Below are 18761 nucleotides of genomic sequence, written 5' to 3'. Positions count from 1 at the left end.
AATAGTAATGGTTCAAAGGAGAAAAATAAGCCCCAAAATTGTAAGTATTTTAAGTGGAGTGTAACAGACCTGCACATCGCATTTTTTTTGGATTAGAAAGCAGCAAGCTTAAGGAAAAATATGCCCCCTACTTCCCACATACATATTTGTACAAGGAGGAGAAACATATTAACTAAAATGTTAGAATGATTAGTAATATTTTGAGAAGATATAATTGAGTTTTAAAGTAAGTTTTTAACAGAATAGTCTTAACACACAACTGGGGACATGGGTCTTGGAAGTATTCACTTTCCCATTGCTGGGTAACAGACATTTTTCGCTAATTGATCGTAAGTCATCATGGTAACTTATCTAATCAACAGGCACGGCAACATTTTACAGAGATGCAATAATGTATTTACTTGCAGAATCTTCACAATAACAACCTTGACTTGAGATGCATTTTTATCTCCAGTATAATTAAAATATAAGTAAAATGAAACTTTGAGAGATTAAGTAAAACATACAAAGTCACACAGCTGGTAAAGGGTAGGGTCTGAATTCAAATCAAGATTGGTGGCCGGGTGCAGTGGCTCACACCTGTAATCCCAGCACTTTGGAAGGCTGAGGTGGGAGGATTGGTTGAACCCAGGAATTTGAGACCAGTCTGGGCAAGATGGCAAGACACCACCCATATTTAAAAAGAAAAAAAAAGATTGGTCTGGCTTCAAAACTGATTTTCTTTCAATAAAGCAAGACAGTGAGCCCCTTATGGGAAGCCCTGATGATATCTAACTTCCCTTTCAGTTCTAATATTGTATAATTTCTAAAGAAAGAAGGAAGTTTATCCCTGGGCATCTCTCTTATCTTGAATTTTCAGTCCCATCTAGAGGTCAGGGACACATCAGTCTTCTCAGTGCCTCTCCTGTTCTCTGGATGGACATACGCAGAAGCAACTTCACACACAGTAACTCACAAGTGCAGCCTTTCATTTAAGTCGTATACAATACTGTTTTCACTTGTACTACCTGAATTCCTGCCGTAGAGAGCAGGATGATTTTCAAAATTGATCAGAACAATCAACGTTTTGGAGATGCCTGTGAACTGGGAACATGTTCTGTGAGTGTGAGTATTTGACCATAACAGCTAAATTTACACTCCTTTTCATGAAGTTAGGTTTTTAGTCTCTAGTTATTGGGTTACAAGCGTGTTGGAAATATAAATATCTATTTCAGTTCTGTAAGATGTTGAGTTCACTCTTGTCATTAATAATTAAGTGACCTCTCAATCTAACTGTGTAATTGGCAGTGCACATTATCAGCAAGATGGGCATTCGACACACTACACAGCAAGCATCACTGGACTGTGGTAAGTGTACATAATAACAAACATTTGCATAGTGCATTATTTAATAAAAGTTTCACTGTGGGAAATAACTCATTGCCCAGATAAGGAAAAAAGGCTCAGAGATGTGAGTGACTTGTCTAAGTTCAAACTGCTAGTAAGTGGCAGAGTCAGCGCTTGGAAAAATACTCAGAGAGGGCACGAATATAAAGAGCTTCCTAACACTGGGAAGACGTGTCATGTCATCTATCAGCAGGACAGTAAAAGTCCACCAAATTGACTTAAAAACTAGTAATTAGGCGTAACAAATCCTTGGCTCTATGAACACCAAGTGTATCACGCCCATGAGAATTCAGAGTTGGAACAGAGTGAGTAAAGGAAATTTAAAGGAATTTATGTTAAAAGGGGTATTACAGCATAGTGAAGAGAACAATAAGCTGAAGATGGAGCCAGCAGAGATTCATCTGTGAAATGGGGCTATTTTGAACGAACGACTCCGCATACCCTTGAAGGATCACAGGCTGGCTCCCATACTGGAGCTCCCTTGTCCTCCAGCTTCTGGTTGGTTCTGCCAGTGAGGACACCTGGGCAGAGATAGGAGAAATGGGGAAACAAAGTTAGGGTTTACCCTTGGCTCCCTCCCTGTGGGGTCTCCTTCGATGGCAGTGGTCTCGTCAAAGGCTAGTGCTCCTCTCAAGGGCTCCTGCTTTCCTGACTGTCCCCCTCCAGGCAGCCTTCCAGGTTCCTTCAGGCCTGCACCCTGTTGCTCTCCTAGCCCCTGCCCATATCTGTGGTATCAGTACATTTGTGAACGAATTTCCCTTACAGCATCCGCACTCAAATGCCGCTAGACCCTGACTGATGCATTCTGGAAGATTCCTCCCCATTGTCCATGTGATTGTTTGTGAATTATTTAACTTGGTGTGCTTGTTCTTTCTTCTCCATTGTAATGATTCCTGGCTTCTTCACACGAAATGCATATGGTGTGCAATTATTAGAGGAAAGTGCTTTGAGTCTGCTCCATTTTCTTTAAAGTGTAACTGTTGTCCATAGTGACAAATAAGAGAGAAAACAAAAGTAGGTAAAATAAGGGCACATCTTTATTTTGCTACAAGGCAGTAAGTACACCGTCATATCTCAAAAGTTCAGTGCTGGCCATCTTGCATCAAATGTTCTTAAGGCAGTGACTGGCTATCAACCACAGTTTCTGTCTCCCCAGTTGCAAACACAGGATCCATGCAACAGTTCTGAGACCATACACTTAGAAACCACAGGGGATGCGGATCTAATGCAGAACTCCCAAATTATAAAACAGTCAGGCTACACTCAAAACAAAACATAGAACATCAACAACACAGATCTCCCAAAAAAGAAGTGCAATGCATGCTTTTATAAACCAACAATAACAAAAAAACCACAATAAAAAATGCAGAGTCTCCCAAACAAGTTTTCAAATGTATTACAAAAGGAAAAAAATGTATATATATATAAAATTAAAAAGTCTGAAATACTAGTGCATAGTCAATTACCTAACACCAAGTTTCTTTTCTTTCCGTCCAAGCTCTACTGCCCCTCTGATACTAGCAGCATGTCTACAGGCTAAGACCATAGCAGCAAAAAATGTTTTTCATTTGGCATTTACAAAATTAAATTACTGAATAAAAATATAATTTTTTATAAAACTATTTCTTACAGTAATAATTTTTAAAGCAAGCTAACAGAAAACTCATAAAATGGTTTGGTACAATAAATGTACCTTCAATGTCATTAACCATAAATGAGCATTTACAATCTGGATTAAATGTCTCATGGTATTAAGTCTACACTTAGAGTAATGCTTTTACTGATTTTTAAAAATATATGCATATGTTTAGTGATCGAGAAAAGTGAAATACTGGAGTACCTTTTATGTGTAAAATTTCAAAAAACCCATCACAGGAAAAAATACTGATCTGTTGGATCCTTTAAAATACAGATAAATCATTTTATGTTTTTTAAAAAAATCTGCATTAAGATATTAACAACTGGCTACAATTCATTACCTAATAATTTAGGTAAGACTGTTATTTATTTTAAAAAATCCTTTTAGTTGGGTGAAATCCAATAAGATTTCATTCAACTAAATGCACTTGGTGCTGCTCTCAACTGTTGTACCACAACAAAAATAGGTTCTTCTCCCATTCATGAAAAGTTTCATGTTGAGGAATGATATATCCCAAGTCAACTTGAAGTGTTCTGAAAACCATAATGCTTTTCTGGAAATGTCTCACATGACCAGCGTCCGGGCTGAGAATGCATTCACGTATTTACGAGCTTGACTGGAAGCTGTCATCTGCTCCTCCATCTTTCCACAGGATGCAGGTTCCCAGGTACTGCTACAAGGCTGATGGAGAAAGGGACGGCAACAGAAACGTCAAACAAAGAAGCTCATTCTATAGACCCAGCAGGGCCAGTATTGACCAACAGATGGCAAGTGGTTGACACCAGGAAGGCTTTGTCAGATAGAGTCTTACCTCCCTGGCCCCCAGAAATCCAGTGTTCTTAAGGGATATGGATGATCAGAAATTATTTGTTAAGAGGGAAAACCCATTCCAAGCAGCTTCATAAGATATAATCACATCTTCATATTTTAATGCCTTCAGTCTATTAGGCAATTTTACAAAGCTGGAGACAGGAATGAGCATTATTCTCCAGATACCTAAGGTGAGCTATGGCCATCTACTCACTAAGCAAACTGCTGAGTGCCGTAGCCGCAGTGCAAAGCAGCTCATGCACGCGCTGGAATTGATCCACACCTGCTAAGTGTCATATATATGTTTTCATCAATTACTTTAGAAATATTTATCAGTATAGTTTAATTTTTTTCTTTTTTTTTGAGACAGAGTCATGTTCTGTCATACCAGGTGGATCAGTATTGGTGCAATCACAGCTCACTGTAGCCTCAGCCTCCTGGGCTCAAGTGATCCTCCTACCTCAGCTTCCCAAGCAGCTGGGACTACAGGCATGTGCCACCAAGCCCCACTAATTTTTGTATTTTCTGTAGAGACAGCGTTTCACCATGTGCCCAGGTTGGTCTTGAACTCCTGGACTCAAGTGATCTGCCCATCTTGGCCTCCCAAAGTGCTGGGATTACAGGCATAAAGCCAGTATAGTTTAATTTTTAAAGATACACTAGAAGACACAAGATGGACCTAATACCTAAGGACAGCATCTCCATGCCAGGGACAGTGGCACTTCACATTTCACATGCATTATTTCATTAAAACAGCACAATCACCCCAGGAGGCAGGTTCATTCTCTCTCTAGACAGGCTAGAGAATGGAGACAGAAAATAGAGGTAACTTGCCCAAGGCCACTCTGTAGGTAAGTGGTGGACTGGCTTTGAACTTTGCTGTCTCCAGCTCCTGCGATGCCTCTGTGTTGCCTCAAATGCAAACACGTACTATTTATGCCCCACTTGGTTTCCAAAAGGACGTAAGATGATTACAAAAGAAATACAAGACAACAGAGTTTAAAAATGTGTATAAAGCAGAGTAATAGGGAAACAAGTTTGGAAAAAATAAACCCAGTTGGCCCTCTGCATCTGTGGGTTCCATATCTGTGGGTTCCACATCCATAGAGTCAATCAATGGCAGATCAAAAATATTCAGGAAAAAAAATTGCTGTGTATTGAACATGTATAGGTTTTTTCCTTGTCATTATCCCCTAACAATATAACAACTATTTCCATAGCATTTACATTGTATTAGCTATTATAAGTAATCTAGAGATGATTTAAAGTATACAGGAATGAACGGTTACAATGTACGTTATTCCAGTGATAAATACACTCACAGCCTTGACTTTGACCACTATGCAATATATCCATGTAACAAAATTACACTTGTACCCCATGAATGTATACAAATAATAAAAAAATTTATATGGGAAGATGTGTATAGATTATATGCAAACACAATGCTATTTTATATCAGAGACTTGAGCATCCCTGGACTTTGGTGTCCTTGCAGGTTCTGAAACAAATCCCCCATGGACACTAAGGAACAACTTAGTTGTTCATAACACGAAGATGGTATGAGATTTGCACACAAAACACCTGCCATAAAGCACAGTGCCCCAGCTAGATGTAACCTCCCGCTTGACTCTGATCTCTCTAGCAGTCAATGCAGAGAGGGGAACAGAAACACAAACAGACATAAGATTTGGTGGCTGTAAGCTCAAAAGGAAACCAGTGGGTTAGAAAAGGCACTATTCCTGGTATTGCTATCTGGAGGGATTATTTTCCATGGGACAAAAGAATAAGAAAGGCCTTAGCTCTTCAGAGCCTACAGTGTCCTTTATGAGACAGAATGGACACAGGTGAAACAGGAGGAATAATAACAGGCCGTGTGTGCAGGTTTGTGGTGTTGCCCATGGGAAGAGAGGATGGGACATGAGGAACTGTCAAGGCAATGCTATGGGGAAAGGGTGAAAACAGCTAAGATTAGGGGAGAGAGAGGTGGAAACGCAGGGATGTCATCCAGGGAGCAAGATAGCAGGAAAAAGGCAGGAAGCTGCAATTTATACATTGCCAGTGGGAGGGGATGTGGAGGGGCGGAGGGCAGAGAAAGAAAGGGTTAAACGACAACATAAAACAAGCCCTCACTATATGCCCCGCATGCCTCTAAGTGTTATTGATATAACTTCTCTCATTTAATTCTCACAAAAAACACCTGTGGCATAGGTACTATTCACTGCATCCATTTTACAGACCAGGCAATTTGAAAGGAAGAGAGGATTTAGGCGCCATACTCAAGGTTACCCAGGTAAGAAATGATGGAGCAAGAATGTCACCCATGGGAACACATCCCTAGTGAGTACCAGACGCTGCCTCTATTCGAGTTCTTATCAGAAACAATAAAAGGAACCTGGGAAATTGTGTGCTCAGGGCACCAGGGCCTTGGAATCCAGGATAATGTTGAGATGGGGTGTGAGAGTCTCTAGACTTTTTAGCAAAGAAACATAATTCTACTAAAACAAGGTATGGGTACAGTGGTAGGGTTTCCTTGCCTAGCTGCTGGAACAAAGTTTCCTGACATAGGGTTTGCAGTGTAATGTTCTAGCTTTTAAACTTTCCTAGGGCACAAAGCTTGTGCCATCTCCCCACTGATGTCAACAGCACTGTCTACGAATAGAAATGTTCACTCTGAAAGCTCAGAGGCTCAACATATAACTTGAAATACTACACAGCAAGATGGATTATCATAATATTTTCCATGAACTGAGTATCTCAAAAATGACAAGACAAAGATAACAGACAGGTATTCTGAATTGCCTTCTATTCCGAATTTAATGTTTTCCTAAACAAAATTACCAGGTTAGTTACAGTATTTGAAATAGTTCTGAAGAAATCATGTTTCTCTAGCCTCAAGCATGCAGGTGAAATACACATATCTCTCTGGTGTCTATCTGTCCATACAAATTCCCGAAACATGAAATTGACACAGGAAACCAATTAAAAAACAAAATTTAATGTTATCTTTTCAGTTACTGAGCTTGCATTTGTAGTCACTACAACAGTGTGACATTTAATAGTGACTACTTGAGGGTGAATAGTTCAATATGGTGAATATGAAGTACGATGCAGGGCTTATAGCAATGATTAGATGCACATGGAGCCAAGGACTTGGATCTTAAAGAGCAAGTGACAAAACAGGAAGCAGAATGAAATATCTTCATATCATAATATCTTGTATGTAAATTTAAATTTACATAAAGACACACATAGAAAAGAAAAATACTTGAAATGAATGGAGGGGAAGGGGAATGAAGGTGAGAATGGAGATGTGAGAACCAGGAAAGAAAGGACTGTTTCTGTTTTACTCTAGCTAAGAATTTTTCCAAAGTCTTTAAAATGGCCTATTAGAATTTTCTTTTTCTATTTAGCTGGGCTTCAATCAATATAGAATTTTCTTTTCTATTTTTCTTTTTTTAGATATAGGGCCTCATTCTGTTGCCCAGGCTGGAGTGCAGGGGCGTGATCACAACTCCCTCAAACTCCTGGGCTCAAGCGAGCCTCCTGCCTCAGCCTCCTGAGTAGCTGGGACTACAGGAGTGTGTCACCACGCCCAGCTATGTTTTTTTAAAAAAATTTTTTGTAGAGAGTGGGGGTCTCGCTATGTTGCCTAGGCTGGTTTCAAACTCCTGGCCTCAGGTGATCTTCCTGCCTTGGCCTCTCATAGTGTTGGGATTAAGGATAAGCTACTACAACCAGTCAGAATTAATTTTCTAAATGTGTAAATTATCTTAAATGCTATGTTAAAACAATCTTATGCTTGCTATTACTATGCCTCCTGTTAAAAGTCAAGTTCTGTGTCTTTTCTGTTTTTGTTTTTGAGAGAGGGTCTTGCTCCTTGCCCAGGCTGGCACGATCACAGCTCACTGCAGCCTCCATCTCCAGGGTTAAAGTTGATTCTCCAACCTCAGCCTCCTCAGTAGCTCAGACTACAGGCAGTTGCTACACTACACCTGGCTAATTTTTGTATTTTTGGTAGAGACAGGGTCTCACTGTGTTGCACAGGCTGGTCTCAACCTCCTGGACTGAAGTGACCCACTTGCCTCGGCCTCCCAAAGTGTTGGGATTACAGGCGTGAGCCACTATACCTGGCCTAAAAGTCAAGGTCCGATCCTTTGTAATATAGTCCTTAGGCTGACTCAGAATTCCCAAAGTCGATTCAGGAGAATCTAGTACTAAGTATTATCAACTGAATCTACTTTCAACTTGAAATCCGACTGTGTTCCTGTGAGATCCCCTACATGGCTCATCACTGTATTCATATTTAGCTCTTCCTCCAGGACTAGGTATTTAAAAATGAGATCAATATAAAGAAGGTACCATTTATTTTTAATTAGAGTTCTGAGAGACCTTTCCAAACAGTTAGCTTCTCCTGAGTCAAGAGAGAATTTACCAAGAAACAAATAAAAATGAAATATCCAAATTCCAGAAAGCATAGCATTTCTGAGTCATATATTCCCTGAAGCTCAGAGCTAGGGCAGCCAAGATGACTTGGAACGCCTGATTCTCCCAGTATAGACAAACACCAGGATGTGGTAGCCACCATGTACGAGAACCACTGTGTGTAGGAACAAAAAGGCCACCAAGCATGAGCGAGGCAGCTCCTTTTCTGCACCAGGAAAGCACAAGACAAGCACATCTTACCACAATAAATGAAACAAACTGGTCAGAGTAGACATATGCCTATGTCGTGAAAGTCAAGGAAGATCAGAAGATTGAGTACTTTGGTACAAAAAAAAAGAAATGCTCCCTTTCTCCCATCTTACCTGAAGCCTGGGAGCCCCATGCCAACTTTTCATGCAGAAAGAATTATTTTGACAAAGGAAGATTAATGTCTTTGTGCTGGAAGAACATTTTTAAATACTGTCATACATATCTTTGCAAATTCTCCTTGTTCTCTCTCCCTAAACTTTAGTTTCATTTACCCTAAAGAACTGCTGAGAATTATGGGTTTCTGCATATGAATTCTTGTTAAGTTACTAACCCATGGTGCTCTTGCAGACATGTCACTCTATCATAATTCATTTCAACATTAATAATCCTACCCACACATCCTCCTCCTGTGGCCGGGGAGTCATCTCGCTTATCCTGTAATATGCCTTTAATTGCCCCTGGGCAGAAGTGAACTATAAACAGTCTGTCAAAGCTTTAACTGGGATATCCTGTTAAAGCACTTTAAATAAATATTGCCATCCTTTGTAGAAAACAGAAGAAATAAAAAGAAACAAGACCATGTCCACAGGTGGTTTTCTGTCAGAATTAGATGATCTTCACATTTTCATTTAGAACATGAATAGTTTTTTCATCAAGCTGAACAAAAACGGTTCTTATTATTATATTCATACAGCAACTTCACCCAGTATCTGCTGGCTTCAAAAGCCTTGGCAAATTATGTGTTTTACAATTTGCTGACCTAATAAGAAACTTGTATAAACTAAAAAAAAAAAAAAAAAAGTAAAACCAAAGCAACTCATCAGATGGTATTATGTTTTTATTGTGTTTTGTTTTAAAATAAGCAGGCATCAATGGTATCTAAAACAGTAAAAAATAAGAATTTTCTGCTTATTCTATTTCACCTATCTGAAAAAAAAATACTTCCTCTGGACTAAAATTCTAAAAATGAGAATTCCTTCCCAAAGGGACATCTTTTGAAAAAATGGATCAGTTATAAGAGAGACTGTAGAAATCTTTAGTTGTCTCTGGAAAGTCAGGGATAAGCTTAAACTGAAATGTTGCTAAGGTAAGATTAATGGTTACCAAACTCTTCTCGAGAGTAAATGCTTCCCTAGGTTGGCACAAATCAATTAAATGAGTCCAACTTCAGCAATATTGATTGTCTATAGAAAATAATCTTAAAAGTTACGGAAATAAAAATCGAGACGGTGATTGGAAGTTGCCTCATCCACCAAAGCCTCCACTTCCCAAGCGTAAATTAACAATTGCAAATGTGGATGGACCTTTCCCAAATTTGGAGTTTGTCCCAGATGTCTCTAGAGGTTTCTTCACCTTTCACATTGATAGACTTTCTAAGTTTATATCATATAGCCTAGGGTGGCACAACTTTTTGCAATATCCTTTTCCTTAGTCACATATGAGTTCCAAACTATTAAGATTAAGACCAGTGCCAAATTGCTCTAAAGCAATTCTATCTTTGCTGGCCTGCCCAAGGAAGATTTTATCTCAGAATGTTTATTCTCTCTAAGTGTCACCAAACAAAACAAATGAAAAATCCACATCTCAAGATGTCTGGGGCAGGGCATTCTGACTCTGAGCTCAACATAGTTTCTCCCTTCACTTAGCCCTTCTCAGTTCAACCCAAAAGCTATACACAGAAAAGCTGCTTAATTTATAACATTTTTTGAAAGCAGGTCACTGAATTACTACTGACAGCCACGTGAATTTCTGCCAGGGTAAGTGGAAAAAAGTGACCAAAAGGGAGAACCAAATGAGTGTGCAGGCATCCAGGGGAGCGGGTCAGCACAGCACACTAGATGAAAAAGGCTCAGAAAGATCTCTGTCATGTGCAGACGGTTTCCATGTCTGTTTAAATGACAACACGAGCAGCAGAAAAATAGAGAAAACCAGTACATCAGTTGCTTCATCTCCATCATACCGTGAGGTCTGACTACCTTTATTTCAAGGAATCAGTTGAATCAGCTCTCTCTTTTGGTGACCCACTGACACAGTTCTGTAAGAGTGGGACAGGGAATAGCATGCCAGAGGAAATAATATACCACAATGAAAAAAACAAACAAAAACCCGAAAAACAAAAAACCACCCTGGCCTTTGGTGAGGGCTCCTTGCCTGCATTTCAAGGACAGGGACTATGTGGAGCCTCTGCCTAATAATACCACCAGTGTATAGTGGCAAGTGTGCCGCCATCTTGAAAGCAATATTATACCCATTGGATCTTCACAGTAACCTGTGTGATGAGTGAAGGATATTCCACGGTCCCAAACTTATAGTTTGCTTAATTGTGTTCACTTGATGAATTAAAGTCATGCCATTTGAAAATGGTGGAGTCTAGCCTGGAACCCAGGTTCTGTTGCCCCCATGCTTGTTTATTATACTGCTCAGCAGTGCCTCTCAGGCAAAAAGGGCTTGCCTTATTTTTTTGAAAAATATAAAAGTTCACAAACAAATAACATAATAGGAGCAATCTAAAACACGCTGAACTGAAAGCTGAGTGGAGTATCAACTGCTAGCAATATTTTTAAATTCTTTGATACTGTGTAAATGTGTTTAAATAATAATGGCTGGAGAAATTTCTTTAACTTAAACTCCTTGTTTTAAAAAAGTCAGGCCATGGCCAAGCCAAGTCAGGAAATTAAAATTTAAGGCTGTCATTCTGTGGTTACGAAAAAGAGGAAAGTGAGTGAGTAGAAAGCCTATGAACACATCTTTTACACTTGGGTTTTAGATAGGAATAAAAGGAAATTATAATTTAAGAGAAAAATACAGAAGTTCAGAAGGCTTATAACTTAAAGTACAGTTTTTGATCTACCAATAAAAATGTCTACCTTAAGAAAAGTTGATTAGCATAATGTGCTTATTTCAAAACAAAGGAAATGGAAAGCACGCTGAGGAAAGCAGGCAACTCTTTTCTCCTTGCTGAGGAGGGAGCTATGCGTCTGCCTCGGTCTCTCTCGGGTAACTACTGAATGGCAGAATCCAGCAGCGTTCCACAGTGCCTTTCCTACCACAAATGCACGCTTTCTAGGCTGAATGTTTTCACTACTTCCTCATTTGTGACCATTTTATAAGCTTCTAGACTCTATCCTCTACCCCACACAATGTGGAGAAAAGGCTGAATACTGACAATGATATGACATGAAAATCTCATATATTCTGAGCCACATGAAAGACACAAATATGAAAAACATCTCAGAACATTTTTATTGTAAGAATATCCTGTTTGCTTTTACAATTTAAAATGAAAACAACTGTGAAAATATAAAAGAAACATAACAATTATAAGATTATGTAGCTGTTGCAAATTCCTTTTGGAAAAAGACTAAGTAATTAAAAAAACAAACATAACATGAGTGTACATAACGGCTTATAAAAGCCTCTATTTAAACACTGTAAATTATAGATTGGGGATACATGGAGAGCTCTGGATTATTAAAATTCACTGAGTCTTGGCTGGGTGTGGTGGCTCACGCCTGTAATTCCAGCACTTTGGGAGGCTGAGACAGGCAGATCACCTGAGGTTGGGAGTTTGAGCCTGGCCTGGCCAACATGGTGAAACCATGTCTCTACTAAAAATGCAAAAATTAGCTGAGTGTGGTGGTGGGTGCCTGTAATCCCAACTACTTGGGAGACTGAGGCAGGAGAATAGCTTGGACCCAGGAGGTGGAGGTTGCAGTAAGCCAAGATTGTACCACTGCACTGCAGCCTGGGTGACAGAGTGAGACTCTGTCTCAAAAAAAAAAAAAAAAAAAAATTATTTGTATCTCAATGACGAACCACATAACAATGGACAGACTTAGCACCCTGATTTTGGTGTCTATGTACCATTTATCACTAAGAGGATTCAGAGCACCATGGGGAAATGGCTGATTCCAGTAAGAGAGTAAGGAAATGTGGCTATTAAATTAAAGCAACTTAAATTCATTCAAATTGAAAATTCTGTTCCTCAGCAGCACTTGCCATATTTCAAGTGCTCAAAAGCCACTGGCTATCATAGTGGATAGCAGCATATTAGATATTTCCTTCACATCACTGTAGAAGTTCTATTAGACAGCACTGGACTAGAGAGTAAAAGAGATTTAAGAGGCTTAACCAAATGCAATGTGTGAAATTGTTTCAATTTTGATTCCTTTTTGGATTAATGGGAAAATTTAAATATACCTGAGAATGAGAAGATTAAAGAATTATTGTTAAATATGTAATGATGGTATTAGGTTATATATAAAAATGTCTATTTTTAGAGACACATCTGGAAGTACACGAGAATAAAATGTTATATTAGTTGGAATTTACTTTAAAATACTTCAGGCTGGGCAGGGTGGCTCCTGCCTGTAATCCCAGCACTTTGGGAGGTCAAGGCAGAAGGACTGCTTGAGCCCAGGAGTTTGAGGACAGGCTGGGCAACACAGCGAGACCCCATCTCTTAAAAAAAAAACAAAAAAAAAACTAGCTGGGCATGGTGGCATGTGCCTATAGTCCCAGCTACTCGGGAGGCTGAGGTAGGAGGATTGCTTGAGTCCAGGAGGTAGGCTGCAGTGAGCCATGATCTTGCCACTGCACTCCAGCCTGGGTGACAGAGCAAGGCCTTGTCTCAAAAAAATAAAAAATAAAAAACTGGCCGGGGGCGGTGGCTCACGTCTGTAATCCCAGCACTTGAGGCGGGCCGATCATGAGGTCAGGAGATCGAGACCATCCTGGCTAACACGGTGAAACCCTGTCCCTACTAAAAATACCAAAAATTAGCCGGCATGGTGACACGCGCCTGTAGTTCTAGCTACTCGAGAGGCTAAGGCAGAAGAATCACTTGAACCCAAGAGGTGGAGGTTGCAGTGAGCCGAGATCGTGCCACCACACTCCAGCCTGGGTGACAGAACGAGACTCTGTCTCAAAAAAAAAAAAAAATTAAAAAAAAAAAATAAAAACTTCATAAAAAAGAGATGAGGTAGGCCAGGCGTGGTGGCTCACATCTATAAGGCCAGCACTTTGGGAGGCCGAGGCAGGTGGATCACTTGAGATCAGCAGTTCAAGACCAGCCTAGTCAACATGGTGAAACCCTATCTCTACTAAAAATACAAAAATTAACCAGGCAGATGTCTGTAGTCCCAGCTACCCAGGGGACTGAGGCAGGAGAATCGCTTGAACCTGGGAGGCAGAGGTTACAGTGAGCTGAGATCGCGTCACTGCACCCCAGCCTGGGCGACAGAATGAGATTCCATCTCAAAAAAAAAAAAAGAGATGAGGTATATATGGCAAAATGATAACAACTGTTGACTCTAGAACATAGTATATTTTCCATATTTCTATGTGTGTATAAAATTTATAATAAAATGTCAACCACACAGCTTCTTGGCATTTCTAATTTTAAAACAGCAAACGTAATTTATACATATTGCATGTGCATTTATATGTATGTTAGAAGCAAAACCATAATGGCCCAGTGTATGGGCCTCAAAAATAGTAATAATTGCTTGTCTAAAATGTTATTGCCATAATCAAGCCGGGATGATTAAAACTGAAATGATAAAACACAGAATTGTGTAGTTCCTGTGTTCTTCAATAAACTGTTCTTGCACCTAAGTTATTTAGACAATTTAGAGGGATAGATGATCAACTGCATTACACCAGTTGCAAACATTTTACATTTTAGAAGTATTCAAATTTTAAAATATTTTGAAACTCCTATTTTGCTGTTTTAATAAAAGCATTATGACAAAAATGTCTAGATGGTTTGGCTAAAATCCCACTTAATATTTGATTTATTATAAGTACAAATTACAAAAATTACAGATTATATAAAGTACTCTTAAGTAAAATACATATCATTTAATAAATGTGCAATATGTTCAATAATACCATGTGTGAGAAATATGCCTAATTAGGTCAAATTGGATTATCAATAGAAATATATGAAATAGCACTGTGTTTTAAACAAACAAAATTACCAAACTGCATGGAAACATCTATAGAAATATTATTGAGTCAGGATTATATGAAATACAGGCGATGTATGTTTAAATATTTAGAGTCACTTGATGCATTTTCCAATACTTATCACAATAGTCTGAAACATTTTAGAAATCACATATTTCTGTGGTATCAGAAGCTAGAACTCCAGGACATAAAATGAAGGAGATACTTGGTGTATAACATTCATTCATTTAGTGAATATTTCTTTTTTCCTCCCAACTGGCAAGTATATAGAACAACATTCACTAAGTATGTCTTAAAATAAATTAGTATCTATTACAGCAGATTAAAATTTTTTTTTTTTTGAGATGGAGTCTCACTCTATTGCCTAGGCTGGAGTGCAATGGCGTGATCTGGGCTCACTGCAACTTTCACCTCCTGGGTTCAAGAAATTCTCCTGCCACAGCCTCCCAAGTAGCTGGGATTACATGTGCGCACCACCACGCCCGGCTATTTTTTTGTATTTTTAGTAAAGGCAGGGTTTCACCATGTTGGCCAGGCTGGTCCCAAACTCCTGACCTTGTGATCCACCCACCTCAGCCTCCCAAAGTACTGGGATTACAGGTGTGAGCCACCGCGGCTGGCCTTAAAAAAATTTTTTTAGACACAAGGTCTTGCTCTTGTCTCCCAGGCTAGAGTGCAGGGGTATAATCATAGCTCACTGTAACCTCGAACTCCTGGGCTTAAGGGATCCTCCTGTCCTAGCCTCCCAAGTAGCTAGGATTACAGGTGTGTACCACTACACCCAGCTAATTATTATTATTATTTTTTGAGATGGAGTCTCGCTCAGTCACCCAGGCTGGAGTGTAGTCGCGCTATCTCAGCTCACTGCAAGCTCCGCCTCCTGGGTTCACGCCATTCTCCTGCCTCAGCCTCCTGAGTAGCTGGGACTACAGGTGCCCGCCACTACGCCTGGCTAATTTTTTTGTATTTTTTGTAGAGATGGGGTTTCACCGTGTTAGCCAGGATGGTCTCGATCTCCTGACCTCGTGATCCGCCCGTCTCGGCCTCCCAAAGTGCTGGAATTACAGGCATGAGCCACCATGCCCAGCCCAGCTAATTAGTTTTTAATAGAGACTGAGTCTCGCTATGTTGCCCAGGCTGGTCTCAAACTCCTGGTCTCAAGCTATCCTCCAGTCTTGGCTTCCCAAAGTGTTGTGATTACAGGCATGAGCCGCTGCGCCTGGCTTTATAGCAGATTATTAAAATATATCTGGTCAGTGTAAAACAGTAAACTATATAGTTTAGGCAGGAGTATTGACTCTAAAATTAACTTTCAAGTCTCAATTATTCAGTCTGATAGAATTGACAAATATTACCTTCACCATACACAACTTAATCTCAGTGTACAGATGTTAGAATCAATAAAGTGCCAATATGACTCACTGATAGACAGGAGAATACGGATTCATAAAATAGAGCTATAACTTAATTTTGAGTTTCAAAGATAACCAATATTTCCATTAAATAAAATACAAATATACTGATAAAGTTCAATACTGAACTATGGGTTTCAACTTATGTAATGGTAATTGTCCCCAAGTATATTTATGTGTTGGCTTTTTGAAATTTAGAACAGACTTTTTCTATGCTACTACAAATACAAGTTGGCCCCAGACTAGGTTAGAAAATATACACAAAACTTAATCTAACTTAATTAAAACACTAATAGCAGTAGTTGAATTCTGTTCTCTAGAAACCAAGGGCCAAGTAACTTAGGTGGGAATAATAACAAAAAAAAAAGCAAAAGCTTTCCTTCTGGACCTAAGAACTGCTCTCAGGAAAATTTTGAAATGGCTACCCTTTGCCTTGAAATCTTTGTAACTCCCTTTCTGGGTTCCTCTTATGTCTGAGTGGAGTTCATTCTCTTCCTCCTCTCCCAATTCTTTGTGATATTCTTTTTTTTTGAGATGGAGTCTCATTCTGTCACCCAGGCTGGAGTGCAGTGTCACGATCTCGGCTCACTGCAGCCTCTGCCTCCTGGGTTCAAGTGATCCTCCTGTCTCAGCCTCCCGAGTAGCTGGGATTAGTAGAGATGGGGATTCACCGTGTTGGCCAGGCTGGTCTCAAACTCCTGACCTCAAGTTTTCCGCCCGCCTTGGCCTCCCAGAGTGCTGGGATTACAGGCATGAGCCACTGCGTCCGGCCTCTTTGTGATATTCTGAGTCTTCTCCACACGGGGCCGACTCTAGCCTCACTGACGCAGGAACTTGTCCAGATTCCCCATAAATACTGACTCCCTGTCTCACACTCCAGTCCACAGCCATTTTACCAAAACAATTGCTGTCAGAGAGAGGCCAGGAAGGAAGCAATCTGATTTAATTAAACAAAATGTGCTTGCAACCCTTATTTAAAAATAATACTAAGTACCAGCCGGGTGCGGTAGCTCACACCTGTAATCCCAGCACTGTAGGAGGCCTAGGTGGGCAGATCACTTGAAACCAGGAATTCAAGACCTGCCTGGCCAACATGGCAAAACCTCGTCTCTATCCAAAAATAAAAAAAACAGTTGGGTTGCTGGGGGCTCACACCTGTAATTCCAGCTAATTGGGAGGCTGAGGCACGAGAATCACTTGAATCTGGGAGGCGGAGGTTGCAGTGAGCCGAGATCACCCCACCACACTCCAGCCTGGGCCACAGGGTAAGACCTTGTTTCAAAAAACAAAGCAATATCAACAAAAAACCCTGAAAAAGTAAGCGTCGCAAATACTTAAACAGGGCAAGTTTTCAGATTCTCACAATTTGGAACGAGAAAGCATCACAAGGATGGGAAATCCCTTTAAGGGAATGGGCAGACTCTCAAAGGCTGCTGTCCTATGATCGTGCCATTTAACTTACAGCAAGAAATATGACTTTCAGCTTCTGAATCCAGGCTCTTCACTTCCTCTAGGGTTATGAAGTTTCCCTCTGCATGGCACAGGGGGATGGAGGAGAGGGCTCTGCAGGTGGCTGGGTATTGGGCTATTTAATGTTAGAAACTGCTTTAAATAATTTAGGGAAGCAAAATTTGCATTCTTATTTACATTTGGCTCAGGATTAATTTGGAATTTGTTATATTTCATCAACACACACCCACTTTAGGGTTACAAGGGAAATCTCTTTTGATATTAAAACCTGACAGCAGATGGTCAACTTCAGATTGGCCTCACAACATTGACAGTTGACTTTCTTATTCTGACAGTCAAATACATTGCAATTATTTTCTGTCTGACTAATTTCAGACTTCATTTAAAATTGGAACAGTCTCTGAGCTTTGGTTGCCTAGGGATACAGCATAAAAAATAAAAAATTTGGAACATAAAGTAAACTATATCGATATATTTTTATAAAACATTTGAGGGCAGAAGAAGATAGTGACACATGTGTAATACATCTTAGTCTCACTCACAATAAGAAATGTTTCATTTCATCATGCTTTGGGGAATCTGCACTCATAAAAATTTCTAGCATGTCTCATATGAATAGCAAAAAGGAATTATTGGATTTTTGTAGACATCAAGAATTGTATAAAAGCATTACTCCTCTATGTCTAAAACGTTGAAAACGAAAAACAGACCACCAGCACTACCATCACCACCACCACCACCACCACCACCACCACCACTGAAGATGACAGTTTTTCAGTGAATTAATTTTAAAATACTAATGTTGGAATAGTAATTACCTGCAAGGGGCTCGCCAGGGACCTGTTTTTAGGTACTGTAAATGCTTTGAGAACATTGTCTTCATCTTCTGATGCTGGTGCCATTAAAACGGAGCTTGTAAGAATATTCTAAAGGGAAGAGAATAATTTGAAATTTAAATGAGGTTGGCTAATATGAGAGCCAACATTTTTCTAACACTGTAGAGAGTAGATTACTATGAGATGATACACATTAGCATAAAAAAATGCAGTTATCTGCCAGAAATTCTCCCCACTATGAGCTAAAAGGAGAACTCAACTATGTCTGAACCTTAATCCCATTGTGGCAAACATCACCACAACACAAAGCTCCTTTGGGATCCCAGAGTTCTAGGCATGTGTTAGGCACTCAAAAAACATCTGCTAAATGAATTAATAAATACATGCCTTTCAAAATAGAAGATTTACTAAGTTCTGGGGAGAGAACACTTTATTTCATATATTGGTACAGAACTATCAATGTTTTAGAGCTATAAATTATTGGCAAAAAATGGTGAAAAGTAGCGAATTTAGAACAAGACCTTCTGAATTCCGACCCAGCAC

At 39.6% G+C, this 18761-nt stretch overlaps 1 protein-coding gene across 3 annotated transcripts in view; it reads right to left on the bottom strand.

The window, feature by feature from the left end:
- Positions 1 to 2402: 2402 nt before the first annotated feature.
- The window catches only part of MYB (MYB proto-oncogene, transcription factor), a 38161-nt gene continuing 21802 nt past the window's right edge, over positions 2403 to 18761 (bottom strand). For all 3 annotated transcript variants that reach the window (XM_024248972.3, XM_024248973.3, XM_054558184.2), the window contains 2 exons: positions 18201 to 18308; positions 2403 to 3706 (listed from right to left, as the gene is read on the bottom strand). In XM_024248972.3, the coding sequence (XP_024104740.1) occupies positions 3590 to 3706; positions 18201 to 18308 (225 nt within the window). In that variant the 3' untranslated portion in view covers positions 2403 to 3589. The remainder of the gene's footprint in view (positions 3707 to 18200; positions 18309 to 18761) is intronic.

Source organism: Pongo abelii, chromosome 5 (assembly GCF_028885655.2).
Source record: "Pongo abelii isolate AG06213 chromosome 5, NHGRI_mPonAbe1-v2.0_pri, whole genome shotgun sequence".
In the NCBI taxonomy this organism is placed as follows: Eukaryota; Metazoa; Chordata; class Mammalia; order Primates; family Hominidae; genus Pongo; species Pongo abelii.
Note: the sequence above shows the minus strand (reverse complement) of the source record. Positions and strands in the feature narration are given on the sequence as shown.